The sequence below is a fragment of the Hevea brasiliensis genome, chromosome 5, assembly GCF_030052815.1.
Source record: "Hevea brasiliensis isolate MT/VB/25A 57/8 chromosome 5, ASM3005281v1, whole genome shotgun sequence".
NCBI classification, from domain to species: Eukaryota; Viridiplantae; Streptophyta; class Magnoliopsida; order Malpighiales; family Euphorbiaceae; genus Hevea; species Hevea brasiliensis.
The window spans coordinates 11,692,926-11,711,383 of NC_079497.1; the positions used below are offsets into that span (position 1 = coordinate 11,692,926).

The 18,458-nt window shown below is 35.0% G+C and overlaps 1 protein-coding gene across 3 annotated transcripts; it reads left to right on the forward strand.

The window, feature by feature from the left end:
* The first annotated feature begins 862 nt into the window (after window positions 1-862).
* Window positions 863-3,884, forward strand: LOC110636501 (uncharacterized). Of its 3 annotated transcripts, XM_058146994.1 has the most exons (4): window positions 863-1,051; window positions 3,062-3,262; window positions 3,349-3,407; window positions 3,567-3,884. In XM_058146994.1, the coding sequence occupies exons 1-3, from the start codon at window positions 941-943 to the stop codon at window positions 3,400-3,402; spliced, it is 366 nt and encodes a 121-aa protein (XP_058002977.1). In that variant the 5' UTR covers window positions 863-940; the 3' UTR covers window positions 3,403-3,407; window positions 3,567-3,884. The 3 variants fall into 3 exon arrangements, with proteins under 3 accessions (XP_058002977.1, XP_058002979.1, XP_058002978.1); XM_058146996.1 differs by lacking the exon at window positions 3,349-3,407 and having other exon boundaries at window positions 864-1,051; window positions 3,062-3,298; XM_058146995.1 differs by lacking the exon at window positions 3,349-3,407 and having other exon boundaries at window positions 871-1,051.
* Window positions 3,885-18,458: the final 14,574 nt, after the last annotated feature.

The window sequence follows — 18,458 nt, forward strand, 5'->3', positions numbered from 1 at the left end:
TGTGTATGTATGGAAATGATTTAGAATTTTATATGTATCTATTTGAGTGAGATTAAATTGATGATTTGAATGAGAATATGAGAATCAAAATATTTATAAAATTATTTTTCAATCAGGTGGGAACTCGTCAAAATATTAATAAATTAGGAAAAATTCCGTCAATTTCTCCGGTAAATAAATTAACCCAAATTAATAAGATAAATGTGAATAATAAGAAATGTAATAAATTAAATTAAGATGCTCCGGCACCGAATGTGACATCCTTTGCTCGACTATACTGTAGGCAGGCTAAGGGTGTCACAACTGGCTTCTCATCGTAAGAACTATATTGAGGATTTGTTTCATTACCTCTCAGAATTTGATTAAAACATATTATAGGAGTAGATGTAAGTCTGATATGGTTAATAATAATATCTCCTACAAAGGTCAAAATATGACATTAAGTTTGTTGATATTATTCCTTGAGGTAATTATTACACACAATTACTCAATTTTATGAGTATTTTTATAAAATTAACTAAATTTTAATTTTTTTATAAAATTTATTGAATTTTAATTTAATTTTATAAAAATTACTATAACTAAAAATTAAAAGTTTTAAGATTAATCAGGTGAACTGTCAATTATTTTATAAATAAAATTAATTTTATAAAAAAGTAAAATTTATAAAAAAAAATTTTAATTTTAAATTTTGATTACATTAATTTTATGAAATAAAATTAAAATTTAATAAAAAATAAAATTTATTAAAATAAAATAAAATTTAATGCCACCTGCATATTTACCCATATCCCTTGAGAATTTGGTAAAATGGACCATGGGCTGGAACAAAGCCTTTTCACGATCGCATTTTCGGCCATTCGCATTTTCGGCCACCTCTAAATAGGTGGGCGAGGGCTTGAGTTAACCGGGAGTGTGAAGTCCAACTAAACGCGAAAAGATGCCTTGTCTGAACCTCTCAACCAACGTTAGCGTTGACGGCGTTGACACCTCCGCCATCCTCTCCGAAGCCACCTCCACCGTCGCCAAGCTCATCGGCAAGCCCGAGGCCGTAATACCCCCTTGTGCTCTCTATGCGTCTTATAGTTTTCGTTGGTTTTCTGTTTCTTTTTTTTTATATATATATTTTGACGGGTGAAAAGGAATTAAGACGAAATTACTTTAATTTTGTCTCAATTATGATGGAAAATTCTCTGTTTTTAAAGCATTTTCTTAGTCTAGGTTAATTCCCTTATCCTCATCTAATGCGAAAAGGGTCGGGGAGATAATTCTCACTCCCTACATGTTTGGTTATGTCTTTTTTTTTTTTTTATCAATTTGTTTGTTTAAATGTATAATTTGAACTTCTTATCGCTTTTGGCTTCTGGCCTTTTATGGTTGAAATGTTGGTATAATGATTGTTTAATTTGTTTAGGAAGGCCAATGCTACCTGTTACTGTTAGGTTTTTTTGGATTTTCCTTCTGTTCCCAGGTCAAATTTATTGTTGGTCGTTGTTAGTTCTGTAAAAGATGCTGTTTGAACTTTGAACTTGGAAATGGGTTGCCTAAAATACACATTATCAAAATGTTGTGGTCTATTTACTAGTTTTGCGGATATCTTAACATATGAAAGTTTTTTCGCTAGGCTAATATTTTGTTTGATAGATGTTCTAGGCCATATACATTAGTTGTCTGGTTGCATAATACCAGTGTTCTAGCTATTATCGATATTGGTTTCTGTGTTTAATCATTGCTTCAGACACAGAGAAACTAATAATGGTGTAATAGTCTCATTGCAGCTATGCCAGCAGTATAATTTATGCTTCCTTCTCTAAAGAGGGTTTTTTTCCCCCACCTAGTTCCATTGCGGTAATTATCATAATTTATTAAAACTCAATTTATGATAGCGAATTGTGTGGTGAGGCCTAAGCATTTTAAATTTATGTTATGATGTTAAAATCACTTGGAAGAATGCTTTGGCATTGAATTAAATTATGTAAATTTTAACTTGGATAATTTGTAGCTTGTATGACCTGTTTCTCCTTTCACGTAATTTGGGTTGTCCTGTGTTTATTATTCAACTTTTAGTGGGACAAATGCATAAAAAGTCCTCAAACTTTACTCACCTTTATGTATTGGTAGGATGCTCTTGAAACATCCTATATTGGTCCTTTATGTCTAAATTTTTTAGTTGGCATTGGGGGTTGTCTTCATGCATGTAAAAGAAAAAAAATTAGACAATCCAAAGGAGGTCATGTATCTAAAAAAATGGAACACTGTCCACAAACCATGAAAGGAAGGGAAATTAGGAGATAAAAGATGCTAATCCACAGCAGGTTATAATTTGTTTTTGTCAGGTTTAGTGTGCTGAAGCCACCAAAGAAATCTAATCCCTTGCTAATGTGTAATATTTTAGTTAATGCGGTCCCTAATTTGCCACAGTGGACTCTATGTAATCAATTCTTATTTCCACAGATACAATATCACCTTTACTCTTTTTTTTCTTCTTTCTTTTTTTTTTCCTTAAGACTTGATTAGATTGGTAAGTAAGGTTTGAGGATTTCATCTATAGCTCTTCCAACTTCTAGAGGGTTTCTATGAAGTGGTTATGTCTGCAAGTGTAGTTGTCAAAGGTGCAGGGCGGTTGAAGCATTTTATTAAGTGGAATTAATTAAATCAACTGTTGCATCTTTAGCATTGGTTGAGTTATAGCCATAATTTTTCAGGCTTCTTTTGCATTAAAATTGAAATGTGAATTTTGATTAAATTTTAGTTCTTCATTTACATATTTCTATATGATACAAGAATTTTATTCTTTAGACAATGGACCCCACTCCCAAAACCCCTTTCTTGACTTTTGTTACAATAAAAGTTACAATTGCTATTTGATACGAAAAGAATGTGATCTTGGTTTCATGACTCTCTCTCTCTCTCTCTCTCTCTCTCTCTCTCTCCCTTGTGTATTTTAATTTCTCTTTACAAGTTAAAAGGAAGTTGTATGTGCTTGATATTGTATTTTATTGATTAAATTATCAAATAAGGATTTAACCATGTTATGTTTTACATGTTTGTTATTATCCAGTATGTGATGATTGTCTTGAAGGGATCAGTTCCCATAGCTTTTGGTGGAACTGAGCAGCCAGCAGCTTATGGTGAGTTGGTGTCCATTGGTGGCCTTAGCCCTGACGTTAACAAGAAGCTGAGCGCTGCAATTGCAACAATCCTTGAGACGAAGTTGTCAGTGCCCAAGTCACGATTCTTCCTCAAGTTTTATGACACCAAGGCAAGCCATCTCAACCTGTAATTATCAACAAGATGGGTCATTGCCATGCACACGTTTCTTCTCATTGAACTCTTTCTGTTGTTTAGGCCCATCCAAGCCAAGAATATGCACAGTGTTTGCATGCTTTACACCAGCACTAGATCATGTAAATAAATCTTTACTGTTTTGAAAGTGTGTGTAGTTGTCAACTTTTCTTTAGGATCAAAAGTTTGTTTATTGTCCATTAATGTTCATATTAGCTGCCATCTGTGGTACTTGCTTCCTCTTACTAGGTACTAATGGTTTTTTCTATTTTTTTTAACAGGGTTCCAACTTTGGATGGAACGGTTCCACATTCTAAGTCCAGCAACTTGTCTTTGTTGCACACAAGCTCAATGACATGCATTTAGACAGCAATATCTCCATGGTGATTTGGTATCACAAGGACTTGGCTGTGGTAGTATATTACATTCTTTTATTTCTCCTTAGACATGTGATATTTGGAATACTAGATGGTTCAACTTTATGTTTCTTTTGGGGCAAAAGAACCACCTTTATCTACACTTGGCAATAGCTAATACTGTTATAGTACTCATAATGTATCATTTAGATTCGCAAGTGAATTGGCTCTGTTCTCAAGCTATTCTTTTTGAATAACTGTTGTATTGCTTTATGAGAACTTGGTTGGACCTAATATGAACTGGCTAGGTTTGTAGAATTCTTTAACATTTTCCAGAGTCCATAGCAGTTTGTCTAAGAGGGAGGAAAGTTGAGTCGTAGTCAAATCAACCACAAACCACACCCAACCCAAAAAAAAAAAAAAGTCCATAAATGTTCAAAACCAAATTATTTTTTGGTGGCCTCTTATCTAGACTGTGCTTTTGTTATAGACTCAAGTGAAGTGAAGCCCTAAAACATGATGGCCTCCTGTTCATACTTTTACTGATAGAGTAATTTGGTTTAATGTCTCTTCTGGATGCGTTGAGTAGGGGTGTGCAGTTTTCGGTTTTAACCGAAAAACCGAACCGAACCGATTAATTCGGTTCAATCGGTTCGGTTTTAAAATTTAATCGGTTCGGTTCGGTTTATAATTTTGATAATTTCGGTTTAATCGGTTCGGTTCGGTTATTTTCATAAAAAAATCAAAAAAACCGAACCGAACCGAAATTATTAATATATAGGAAATCAAAAAAAATCGAATCGAACCGAATCGAACCGAACCGAAATCAAAGAAAACCGAACCGAATCTAAAGATTTTTGAGTTTTGATTTCCAATTTTTTTTGTTTTTATGTTTTTATTATTTAGATTTAATGTTAAAAATATGAAATTTTATAAATTTCGGTTTGATCGGTTTAAAACCGAACCGAACCGAAATTTATCGGTTCGATTCGGTTCGGTTTTCTCTTATCAATCGGTTCGGTTCGGTTTTTAAAATTTTCGATTTTCGGTTTTCGGTTTTTTCGGTTCGGTTCGGTTCGGAACCGAACCGACCGTTTGCACACCCCTAGCGTTGAGGATGCAGTTTTTTTCCTATTCGTTATTCATCTTTTGTTTGTTTTTGGTGTTATTTCTTTTTTTCTCTTTCTTATAATGGGAGTATTTTAGTCCTTTTTCCAGAGAAATTTTTTTAAAGTAAAAGTTTTAAGACCTTTATTCTTTCCCAAGTAAAAAAATTTGGAAACCAAGACCGATTAAAATTAATGAAGCCCCTCACAAACTACAAAAACGACACGTGGGTTTGTGGTCTGCATGTTGAAGCCTATTCGTGGTGTGTGTCAATGTTTGCTTTGGTGTTTTATTTATTTGTTTATTTTTTTATTTACGCAGAGCAGTTAACATCTACTTAGAAAATCTCCCTTTTATTTTTTTATTTTTTTGTATTTGCCCAATTCTCTCCAAGGGATCTCTCCTCTTTTTGTAAAGTACAAATGTCAACTTGTAGAAATCTTAAAGAGATTTAGATCTTGTTCGGCAACGATGTTAATGCTTTAATTTTAGTTAAAATACTATTTATATTGTTTGATGGAATATTATTTATATTAATATTTAAACGGTTAAAAGAAAGATTCATGAAATGTTAAGTCTCCTAACTTTAAGAATTTGAAAAAATGTTTTGATTAAGATAAAAGGGTTGATATTGCTATTTTTAGAAATATTTTTACTTTAAGGCAGTATATAAGTGTTTACACAAAAAAAATAATTGTTTTATTTATTGATTATTTTTAGACTTAAAAATTAATTAAATTAATTTTTTGTAAAATTAATTTAATTAATTTAATTAATTTATGGTTTGAGATAATTAACAATTGAATTAATTAATGGTAGTTACTGAATAATTATCTGAGATAAGGAAGTTGACAATAATTTGTAGTAGTTTTAAGAAATTTTAAGCAATTTGTAGTAGTTTTGAGCAGTTTCAAGGAGTGGACAGGTGACTTCAGGTAATTGCAAAACATGACAAAATATTTTCCAGAGTCTTTTAAGAGTCTTCTAGATACCTATAGGTGTAAGAGTCTTCTAGATACCTATAGGTAGAATTATAATAGTCAGACACATTATAATGTAAAAACCCCCAACGACATCAAACGATAATCGCTCAATCAGATTCTAGTAGTCTTTTATCTTTATTTTATCAATCATTTATTTTTCTAAAGTTCTTGCATTTAATTTCAAGTTTTGTACTCTTTTTTCAATTAATCTAAATGGTCTTTCGATTTTCAATTTACTTGCCCTTTTAATTTTGGAGTAAGATTGACGAAACTACTTTCGTTACTACAGTTGTTTGATCCAGAAGTCAAAACGCAATCTCAGGTGATATACTTAGTATCTGGCACGTTCATGCATTTTCTAAGCTATTAGCTAATCAAATTATTTTCTAACAAAATAATTTTTGACACGCCTAGTGGGATTTATTCTCACACAATATTAAAACAACAATCAATACCACCGATCTTTGCCAAAAATTGACAAATAATTTTTAGCATACCCAGTGGGACACATATCCTACAGTATCAAAACATCGTTCTACATTAGTTTTCACTATTCTTTGCCAAAAATTAGCTAACAATTTTTGGCACGCCTAGTGAGACAATTCTAATACAATTTCATTTTAATAATCCACACCACTATTTTTGTAGGCAACACTACGCCTTCAAAAACCAGAAGCATTCTTGGCAAAGAAATCGCCGAGTCTCAAGACATTGAGGAAAGTCCCACTACAAAAGGGCTAAATGTTCCAGTTTCTCTCATGGTTGAACACCTTGAAAGGAAGTCAGACCCTCAAGAAAAAGAAATTCAAAATCCAGTTGCTACAGAAACTGTATGTACCTTGTCTACTGACTGAGTACAGGGGCAAGATGAGATTTGCAAATGGATTCTTAATTCATTGGAAAGTCTTGTATCAACCATCACTGGTGTCTTGATGAAAGACATGGAACAATGGTTGGGAACTCTTAACCAGTTAGAAGAAAGAATTGATATAAGTATGGAGAAAGTAGTTGATAAACTTAATTCACCAGTTCCAATACTGTTCGATGGCTAGGTCCCTAGGCTAGAGGAATCTGATATGGCATCCAGAGGTGCTAACGACCTCAGGGTACAATCTTAGCGACATACCGCCTGTCACACCTTACCCCTCCATAAGGCATAACATGATCCCGTAGAATACTTAATAAACTACCGAACTTCACCTACCGATAACTCATTAAGTACCCTACAAGGGATTTTAAAATGATTTTCTTACATTTTGGAAGTGGTGAGCATTTTAGTGAGAATTAAAAACGTTTTATTCAAAGCTTAAATACTAGTAAAAAAAAATTTTCCATTTAAATTTTACCGCAAATTTTATAAAAATTTTGACAAAGTTCCGTTTGAAACTGGAGAAAACAGTTCTTCAAATACCTAAAAAAAACACTTCCAAAAATATTTCACAACTCCCAACCTTCACTAACTCAATCATCTCAATTCAATGCAATTCAAAATAATTTCAAAATACAAATCAAGATTTCTCATCTCAAAACATTTAATATCTCCATTCACAAAGCATAAAGCAGGAAATTCATATGTACAAATATTAAATTTACAGAAGGAAATCCAAAATAATATTATTACAATTTATTTACAACTGCTCAACTACATTGATACATACAACATTTTTATATTTACATCAAGATTATCTACAAGGGTATAAAATAATACCCGTACAAAATGATTAGAGTAGTCCTCGATTTAACAGCAGCTCACTCTGCTGCTTTCTCCTTGCTCTTATCTGCGACAGCAAAATAAGCTATCGCTGAGTATAAAAATACTCAGTGGTGCACAATAAAAATTTAAAATACAATAAATAAATCATTCATTGCCAAATACAATTTAAATATTTCTCAATCACTTTTCACAAATATCAAAGTTCATAATAACACCATTTTGTCAAATAATCTATTAAACACAGTTTAGTCAAATAATTTCATAAACACAGTGTTGCCAAAGTCATACACAACTTAAGCCATGACACAAAATTTCCGATCAATGCCGCGTTGTACACCACGATAAAGCAATCTCAACCCCATTAATCGAAATCAATGAGGGAGGTGGCTAGCTTGATCCGATCTACAACCTCATCTGGCAAGCCAAAGAGGGAGGAAAATAAACGATCTCAACCCCATAAATGGAGGAGGAATAATATGGTACTGTCATGCTAAGTGTGAACATAAAATCCATTCAAAACGACTTATGCAAACAATTTATGAGAAATCTGATCATTTTCCAAAGCCACATTTACGATTATAAAATAGCAACACAATACATAATTAATCAAAGAAGTCAAATTTTTGAGATTAAAATATTTAAACAATTATTATTGTGCACAAACCTGACTGGAGTCGCCTTGAAGCCTTGACTCAGTCTCTTTGAGCTTCCAAGTCTTTTTCAGCTGAAACACACAATTTCACAGTGTTTCAGTACCATATCTTAGCATAAATCCAAAAATAAATTTCACTTCATTTTTACCTAGCTTTAATGTACTAATTTCGACGTTCTCGAAGTTTTTGTATTTCGGGTTACTATTCACTACACTATTCAAGTCAAATTGTTGACTTTTTAAGGCTTAATAAGTATGGGAACTCCAACTTCACCCACATACCACATTTTGGTTACCAAACTTGTTGGTTTTGGTCATTTTCTTAAAGCTTAAGTCCTTTTTGCAAAATTGTCAAATTTTAGTTTTGGTGCTCCTAGTTGCACTATTCCATTGGTCAATCTACTGTTAGAATTTGATAAAACTTCCTTCATAGAAAATGTTCCTTATTGTTTTAAGTTTATTCTCATTTTTGGATCACCTTAATCGGAGTTTTGTAGCTCAAGTTATGGCTAAAATACAATTACTGTTCACGTGCACTGTTCATGCTGCAATTTTGGTTCTAGCAGATTTTTTTATCCAACTTTGTTCAGTAATTTGATCAAGTTAAGTTCATAATTTGGTCTAACTTTCTTCATATGAAATGTTCTACTATGTCTTAGGTTTTCATCGGTTCAAGAATCACCTAAATCAGAGTTTTTTAGAGAGAGTTATAGCCATTCAAACATTACTGCTCAAATGGCAATTCTGTAGTTTTGCAGGTACAGTAACTCAAATTTGCTCAATAATTTGAATGGGTTAATGGCAGAATTTGGGTTTGTATTCTTCATGAAAGTTTTAGGTCTATATCTCATCTAATCACTGGTAAAATTTCAGGTCAATTTGACCTGTCTAGCTTGAGTTATGACTTTGGTCAGTTTGTGCAGTGGCAGCCTGCTCTCATTTCACTTTGGTCAATTGGTTCACTAAGTTTTGGTCAGTTTTTGGCCATGGTTCCTCAATGAAAATTGTGCTATTTTATGTCTATTTTCATCCCCAAGTGGTGGCATATCAATTGGACTTGTAAAATTTCCGTTTTGGTCCTTCAAAGTTGGCTTGGTCATGCTGCCAGCAGCATAACCATTTGCCCTACGAATTTAACTTTCATTCTCACAATTTCCACACATCTCTTTTGGTCATTATTGACCATTTTTCATCTCACAATATACCAAAGTCATCATTTAAGCATTTCTCCAAAATTTGGTTCACAAACCCTAACATTCAAACCCTAACTCATCCATCTCATGCATTTAATCACAATTAGTGCACTTAACCTTAACCATTCAAATAATCAAAGCTTTTAAACTCATTCTAATGCACCAAAACCATACAATTTCATACTCCCCTCAACCAAGCCGAAATTTCAGTTTGGTCCTTCTCCCATGTTTTTATTTCATTTCATAAATTCTAAGCTCATTTCAACCATTACATATGCATTTAAAGAAGTAAAATGGTAAGTTAGCACACTAACCTTTCTTAAAGCTTTAAAACCCTAGCTTTAGCCCTTCTTTCTTCTTATACTCTTCTTCCTAAGTTGCAATAACAAGCTTTAGTGAAGTTTTTTTGGGGATTTATGAAGATTAAGTGGAGAAAATTAAGCTTAAGTGTAAGCTTAAATGGAGGAAATTCATGGAGGAAATTGGGAGAGGATGGGGCGGCACAAAGAAGAAGAAAATGAGGTTTTTAATTTTTTTTTTCTTTTCTTTTCTTTTATAAATTTTGGTTTATGGAAGACCACAAAAAGCCTATTTAATTATTTTATTAATTATTCCTTTTATGACATCATGCATGATGTCATCACCTTTTTACTTTTCTATTTTTCTCTTTTTTTTCTATTTTTCTATTAGTTCTTTAATTTAATTTTCGATTCCGAAATTCTCTTTTCTCCGATTGTATATGACAGTTAGGTCAGGAGTCAGCTCTCGGGGTCAATTGACCAAATTACCCCTCGCCGGTTCATCCCGGTTTGCAAATAATTCCATATTTCTTCTGGCTCCCTGACCTAATTATTTGACTGGCTTAACAGTTCTTTTTCGTGATTTTCTCTTTTCCACTGTGTTCATAATGGTTCTAAGGACCGCGGCGTCACATTTTACGGTTCGAAATTTGAGTTTAAAACGACTTTGCAATCGTTCCCGAGGAGGTCACCCAACGCTGTGACTCTCGGCTCGTTTAACTTCCTATGTTTTGTTTTTCTTATTTATACTTAACTAATTGAACATTACTAATTATTTGTGTTTATGGTTTCTCTAGTTGTCTTAAGTATAGTTCTAATCCTCTTACTTGTCCGGACCGACACCGGTCACCGGAACAGTGAAATATACCAGGCTATACAAACGGGGGTGTTACACCGCCCATGGCAATGCTGATGGAGACCATGCTGACAATGAAGAAAGATATTAGTTACCCATAGGAGTGAAGAATAGGTGGCTAGTAGACCAAGAACATCAATTCAACCCCACCCAAGTCGTTAGTAACACTAACTCGATCACTTACCCTAGTTTTTATGATGCAGAAGTAGTTACAGGTTCTTAGGTGGTATTAGCTCTTTAACAGCAACAAGTGCAGATGCCCCAGGTGACCTTTGGCTCTTTCGGCTCGGGGGACAATAGTCGTAGAGGAACTAACATATCTATAGTGCAGATACCTCAGCCAATCACACTAGTGTCCTAAGTACTAGCACCTGTGGTCTAGGTTCCTAATATCACAATTCCAATTAATAAGACTCTGGACAAGCCGATAAATTTGCAGGTGATGGAGGGAAATTTTGCTCTTCAAGTTTTTGCAACTTTTAATGACCAATTCCTTAAGCCGGAAGGGCCAAACTTGAATTCCAAGAGTATTAGAGAACTCTGGGGCCACCAGCCCAAAATTTCCCTAGGAGGTAGTATAAGAGGAATCAATGTTCTTACAATTCACATTCTTTTTATAACAATTAAAATTACTCCGATTTTTAAGGTAACGGTTCAAATGACGTGATTCTGCAAGTCCAAAGCCATCGCACCTTGCACGAAACCGATAGGATAACCCAAGCATAAAACAACCAAGGCCGACCCATGGCCTCAAATAGTCGACCTCACAGCTTTTCCCAGAATCCTTGTAGAAATGAAATAGAAAAAGCTGACACACAGCTAACATTTTTGAAGCATTCACAGTAATCAGACAAAACCTAATGTAACAAGTAGGCCTCATGGCTACTTTTATTAATAAATAAAGGCCGAAATACGACTTATAATTCAACAAGTACCCAAGTGATCAAATGTATGCTAAATTTATTACATTGAAATACAATGATTATAGCATGCAGGAAAGTTCTTGGAGGAAGCTTGAAGTTAATAGGTGACTTTGGAACAAGGCTGAATTGGCAACTCCCCAATATCCTATACCTTGCCTGACGAAGGAGTGTCAGAGACCTACACATATATTCTTTGGAAAAAATAAAAATAAAGAAATGAAGTCAAGCACCTATGAAAAGCACCTGAGGAAATTAACTCTTCAAGTATACAATGATCTTGGGAGACCGCAGGTACTTACAGGAACTTTACCAAGAGCAGATGAAGGATAAGCACTTGCAGAAGTACTTGTAAAGGTACAGGGTTCTAGGTACTTGTAGAGGCACCTGTAGATACACCTGTAGGACAACAAAGGTACTTGGTCAATAAAGATTTTGACAGAGTCTTCTCTACAATACAAACATCCAAAAAATTAGCTTCTCAATATTTAGCCAATTTCCAGCACAACAATCAACACAACCTGCAGGGAAAGCACATAATATAAAATAGAGTAAGATTCATCCAGTAGGTATAGAAGTGATAGAAGTACCTGCACTAGGGGCTGGTACTTAAATGCAGATATCGAGGTACTGCAGCTGGAGAGCTAGTATCTACGGAGCTGATGGTACTTGCAAGGTGGCAAGTGCCTGGGTACCAACCCGTACTTGTGAACTAAAAGAGGGTTCGATGCCATCTCTACAAATACAAGGAATATAATGAGTATTCCCAAGCAACAATAATCAATCAAGAAACGCAGGTATCAACATACAAGTTCAAATATAGCACTTATATTTAATATATATAAATAATTTGCGGGTACCAACTAATATACTGCAGATACTAATCAACATATTGCAGGTACCTATAAAATTCCCAAATCCAGAAACAATCAACATGACCCATTCATATTCTCAACAATTGCATAGCAAATTAACATCAAGAAGTGATGGAGAATGCCAAATTTACCTAAAATCAAATGAAGTGAAAACCTTAGAAGGCAAAAGAGAGTGTCGCGCAGGGAAGGAGATGAAATCTCGCAAGTCTAGTTGGCGTTGGAGCTTGGCCGTCGATGATAGGTGGGTTGGTGAAATACAAAACGGCAAGAAGATGATTGAATGGTGTTGAAAAATTAGTTGATGAACAATGGCTGATGAAATCTAAATGGCGATGAAGAGCAATGCTGGTGGGGATTGATCGGTTAAGGCGGGATTGAACAACAATGGGATGAGAGGCTAACAAGATGAACGATAGTAGCTTCTTGGCAAGGAGAAGAGTTATGCACTGAATGGGAGAAGGAAGAGAAAGAAAAAGAGAAAGAAAAGAAGGAGAGGGAAAGAAAGGAAAAAGAAAATAATTGATTGGTTTCTTTTGATTCAATGGTGTTAAGTGTGAGAATGAAAAAATAAATTAGTTTTAAGTGCCCATTGAAAAGGTAAATCTGCAGTAATTAAGAGGTTTGCAGTAATTAGAATTCTATAGGAATGATGATTTGCAATAATTAGAGTTCTATAGGAAATTAAACTCTTTGATTATTTTTGAATTTTGAGCAGCAAAAGGGTTAGCTAAAATTAGATCTTGTCCACCTGGAATGGCTTAATAAGCCAATTCAAGTGCATGGAGTAATTGTTTACATAAAAAATAATTATTTTATTTATTAATTATTTTTAAGTCTAAGAATTAATTAAATTAATTTTTGTGAAATTAATTAAATTAATTTTTGTGAAATTAATTTAATTAATTTTATGTTATTAATTTAATTAATTTATGGCTTGAGATAATTAATTATTAAAATAATAATGGTTACTGAATAATTATCTGAGATAAGAAAGTTGACAGCAGTTTGTAATGGCTTAAAGCAATTTCAAGGAGTAGGCAGGTGACTTCAGGTAACAGTAAAACGTGACAGAGTGTATCCAAGAGTCTTCCAGGTACTTGTAGGTAAAACTATAAAAGTCAAATACACTGCAACAAGAAAACCCCCAACAACGTCAAGCAATAACAATTCAACTAGATTTTAGCAGTCATTTATCTTTATTTTATCAGTCATTTATTTTTTTAAAGGTCTTATATTTAATTTCAAGCCTTGTTCTCGCTTTTGAAATAATCTAAACGTTCTTTCGATTTTCAATTTACTTGCCTTTTTAATTTTGAAGCGAAACTGACGAAACTGCATTAAGTGTAGTCAATTCTCACAGTCACTTGATTCAGTAGTTAAAGCGTAATTTTAAGTGATATACTCAATATTTTACACACCTGTGCATTTCTTAAAAGGTTAGTTAACTAAATTATTTTCTAATGAAACAATAAGTAACTAATAACAGTTAATATCTAACTACTAAAACAATTAAAAATATTGCGGAACAAAACCCTTGGATGGATGATATATAAATTACTCGCTATTATCTATTTCCTATGTGTCTCTAAATCATAAAAGATCTTGTTATGACTATAACAAGCATAAGATTGCTCAGCGACGAAGCAGCCTTTGCCACCCAACTCCTTTTTGAGTGCAAATCACATGTTAAGGAGATTAATTCAAGCATGGGGCACTTCAAAATGGTAAGAATAGTAAAAATATGGCTTTATTTTTATTGACAAGTGGATCAACTTTCACAAAAAAGAATATTATTTAATTATCTTCTTCACTTCAGATTTTTTACATGGCATTATTGTCAAAGGCTTTACTAATTATATATAAAAAAGGTGTCAAATTACATAATTATAATTTTTCCTAACGGATAATATAATTTGTTTTTTTTGCACATGACATTCCTTATATCTTTTAATATATATAATTAAAGGCAAACTATTTATGCAAAGATAATAGATACGTAAAACACTAATATGCCTATGCTTTTCTCGCCTACAAAAATAAATTCTATGCTTTTTTTTTTTTTTCACTTGAGCTTTGAGACAGATTTATTTAGGGTGACTGGAGCATAGTAAAAAAAAATCACGATTTTACAAACTAAGAGAGAAGAAATTTATTTATATATAAAATAGATAAAAATATTTTTAAGGAATTAACATATAATATTATTTTTTATGATTATGTCACATGATATTTTTTATGATATTACCACATGACATTTTTTTATAAAAAATTTACCTTACTTAGTAACTATTATCTTTTTATACTAAATTTGACTCTCTTTTATTTTTCTTTTAAGTTTTATTATTATTATTATTATTATTATTATTATTATTATTATTATTATTTAAATGATTAATTTCTTTAACAACTAATTCTCACTAATCAAGGTTTTTGTGATTAAATATATATAACATGCGGGTTTTTCCAATACTACTATATAAGATTATGAAATTATGTTAAGTGTCAGTTTGTTTATAACATATAATTTATTTGATTTCATTAAATTTTTTTAAATTTTTTATTAATTAGTTATCCAGTTGCTTTAAATTGTAATTAAGTTATTAATTCTCCAATACTATATGTATAAGTTACAAATTATTTAATAATTACCTTTTTAATTGTCACGACACGAACCCACGGGCTAGACCGACACTAGGTCTTGGATTGACATAAAACCTCCGAGGCCCGTAGTAAGCCTTACTGTTCCCAAACCCATGATCAGGCCCACAATTTAGGCCAAACATGCATATAAAATAATTTAAATTAGACTATTATAATTTTATTTCGGGCCAACTTAATTCAATAATTATCAGAAACTAAAATTAGGGGAGCCCAGCTTAACTCTGTTACATCATTTACAAACTATTTAAAAATTATAAAAAAAAAATTTCATTTATTAATACAAAAACTTAAATTCATATAGTCCCTAACAAGATTAATGCTACTACTAGTACGTGTGGAGTTCTAAATTACAAATTTAGAGAATAATAATATAATTAAGTAATTATTGATAACCTACGAGGAAAGAAGCAGGTTATTCTAAAAAAGGTCTCCTCCTGTAGTCTGAAAAAATAGGGTAAACAGGAGTGAGCATTCGACTCAGAGAGTAAAATATTCATTTTAAGTACAATTTCTATAACTATCTAAAACTAATGCATCATAAAGAGTGAAATGCAACACCTTCATAATTTTTATACAAATCACATCATAAATAACAAAAAGTAATTTAGAGCACTCACACACCCATATAATGTTCAAACAATATATATATGGGAGTTGATCCCCTATACAGCTCTCGTAAATCTAACCTCTGTCAGCAAGTACATCTCAAGTCGGACTTTCTCTTAGTAGATTGAATGCGGGGGTCAGCGAGATCATCTCGAGCCATGCCTACCCCGACTTATCCATAAAGGATTGGGTTCCAGCAAGTCAGGCTCCAGCCGCGTCTACCCGTCTTGTCCATAACCGATATCACACACCACACGCATGCCAACACACGCACACTGCTCCAAATTACTATAAAACAACATCCATAACATTTCATCAAATAAAAATGCAATATAAAACGTGCTTAGTATTTAATTACATAAATATATATATTTATAAGTGATGCATGGGCATGCCTAAATATATATAATAATATTGAAATTATAGGTAAAATCAACATTTTACTCAAAGTATACCAGAGGCTATTTGTGGTTGTTAGGTGGAAGAAAATAGCTGACCTCTGTCGACACCATATTTTGGCCGATCCCCAGAATCAATAAACTTCGAAACCGATCCCCTGCACTAAGTCTCTCTTTGCCAGATAACCACATTTTCGATCTCTCCTCACAAGGAATTGAATCAATACCAAGTCCTCATATCAGTTAAAGCCTTAACGGTCTCTCAAATCACTCACCGACCTTTCAAACCAATTGTCAAATCTCCTGACCAGTCAACTACATTCCCGATCTCTCTTGTCAAACAAAGTTGAACCAACACCAGATCTTTTGTCACCAGTTTTATTCGCCGATCTCCCTTTTAGAAGTTTAGGAATAATCAAATTAAGGTTCCAATCCGGTTTAATGATGATCTCGATCTTAAGTGTTTAAGCCAAATTTCCAATTTTAATCAAGTCCCGTTTAACGTTGGTTCCCTACCGATCTCATGCTTATTGTGTTTTCCGATCTCTCACACTTAGGTTAATAATCACTTTTAGTTATTTCGATATACTTAGATAATCAAGTGCTTAAGTAATTTAGAGATTTTCCGATCACAACCATTCACTGAACAAAAAGGGGATTTCATTTCATATTAAATTTGTACAAGTCATTCGGCTGGAGGATCACCCCCAGCCTGATCTACATTTGGTTCATTCCCTCTCTCACCTTCGGCCTCCTCCTCGCTTTCCTCTTCGTCTTGGGGAGCCAGGTCGACCATCCAGGAGAAGTCCTCCTCGGGATAACGCTTCTTGAGCTCGGCCAAGAGATCCCTGTGAGCACTCACATAAGCACCAGCCTCCTGTGTCATCGCCTCTTCTTCTTTTGCTCTGAGCTCCTCAGTAAGGCGAGCAACTTCATCGGCTCGGAGCGCCTAAACTTCTTCAAGAGCATGATCTCGCTCGGCCAGAACATGAGCTTGCTCGGCCAGCTTATCCTCATAGAACTTCATTCGCCCCTCAATTTGTGATATGTAGTTCTGAGCGGATGACAGTTGGGATCGGAGGGAAGCCGCTTCATGACCTATCCTCTCGACCTCTTTACCCAGGCGATGAGCCTTCTCCCGAACGATGTGCTGGTTCACCAAACACTCCACATTCAGGCTCATAGATCGGGTCAGGATGTCATCAAGGTTGTCCGAGGACAGCCTGTCTCGATCCTCCCGAAGGTAGATGGAGGACCCCAATACCTTAGCAAAACCTGGGTTCTCCCGAACAGTCCGGTTCTTCTCCAGCGAGTGGATCAGAACTTGAGCGCCTCGAGAAAGGGGCCTTACAGGAGGTTGAGAAGGACCCCCTTCCGCGCTCGAAGTGACTGGAGAAGGTGGAGGTTGCTCTTCTTGGCGAGGGGGAGACCGGACCGCTTCTATGATCGGCGGTCCTGAAGGTTAAGACGAGCCCCCTTGAATTTCCCTGGGCTCATGCCTAGGCGTCTGCATTTCCTCAGCCCGCTTCATCTCCCGTACCTTCCGGGAGATCTCCCTCTTTCGCTTTCGGCTCTCCTTGGAAGCTTCGCCGCTTGCCATACCTGCAAAAGAAGAGGTCAGTGAGATCGCTAAGGTCCAAAGATTTGAGATATAGAAAATACCGATGCCGAGGTCAGAGAGCTGAAACTCGCGATCTTTGCCAGTTATCAACTCCATTGTCCAGTGATGTAGCTCAGCCGTCACTGCATCCAAACAAGAGAACTTCTCTCTGGACGCCTGATCCTTCAACTCCATCGCCATTGCACCCTCTTCCCTACTTAGGGCGAGGTGCCTTGGAAGCAAGGGACCCTGGTGCAGCCAGCTACGTGGGAAACCCTCAAAACCGTTCGGAATTTTGCTCCTCAGGATAAAGAAGCGATTTAATCTATGCAGTTTGCCCGAAATGTATGCTCCGCAATGTGGCTTCGCCTGGAAAAACTAATACTTGTCGTCCTTTCGACGAGTTAATCTATGCAGTTCGGCGAATACCTTAGCCGTAGGACGGAATCCCTTAGCTCGGAAGAGGCCTCTGAAGGCCACTAGGATCCGCCAGTTCAGGTGGACTTGGGCTATGCATACTTGGTGAAATTTTAAGACTTCCTTGAAGAAGTCGTCAAGAGGGAACCTCAGCCCGGCTTTTAGTTGCTCTTCATATACTATAATCATGTCGTTCTCCTCGAAAAAGTGATCAGCTCGGAGATCGCCGTGACACCGGATAAGTTTGTATGAATCAGGCTCATTGTTGTACTCCTGACTGAACGACTGAAGGTCGGTTTCTTGCAAGATTGATGGCAACTCGTCCATGGGAAGATTTTCTCTCCCTGAAGAATGTGTTCGTCTTGAGGGTCCCACTTGGCCACGGGCGGGAGCGGAGGATGTAGGAGGTTCAGGTCTCCCGACCGGCCCTACCACCTCAACTTCGTCTGACGACCATGAAACATGAACGGAAAGGGGACTCGCCGCTCTCTGACCCTCGGCGCCGCTCATTTTCAAGGGAAATAAAGAATTTAAAC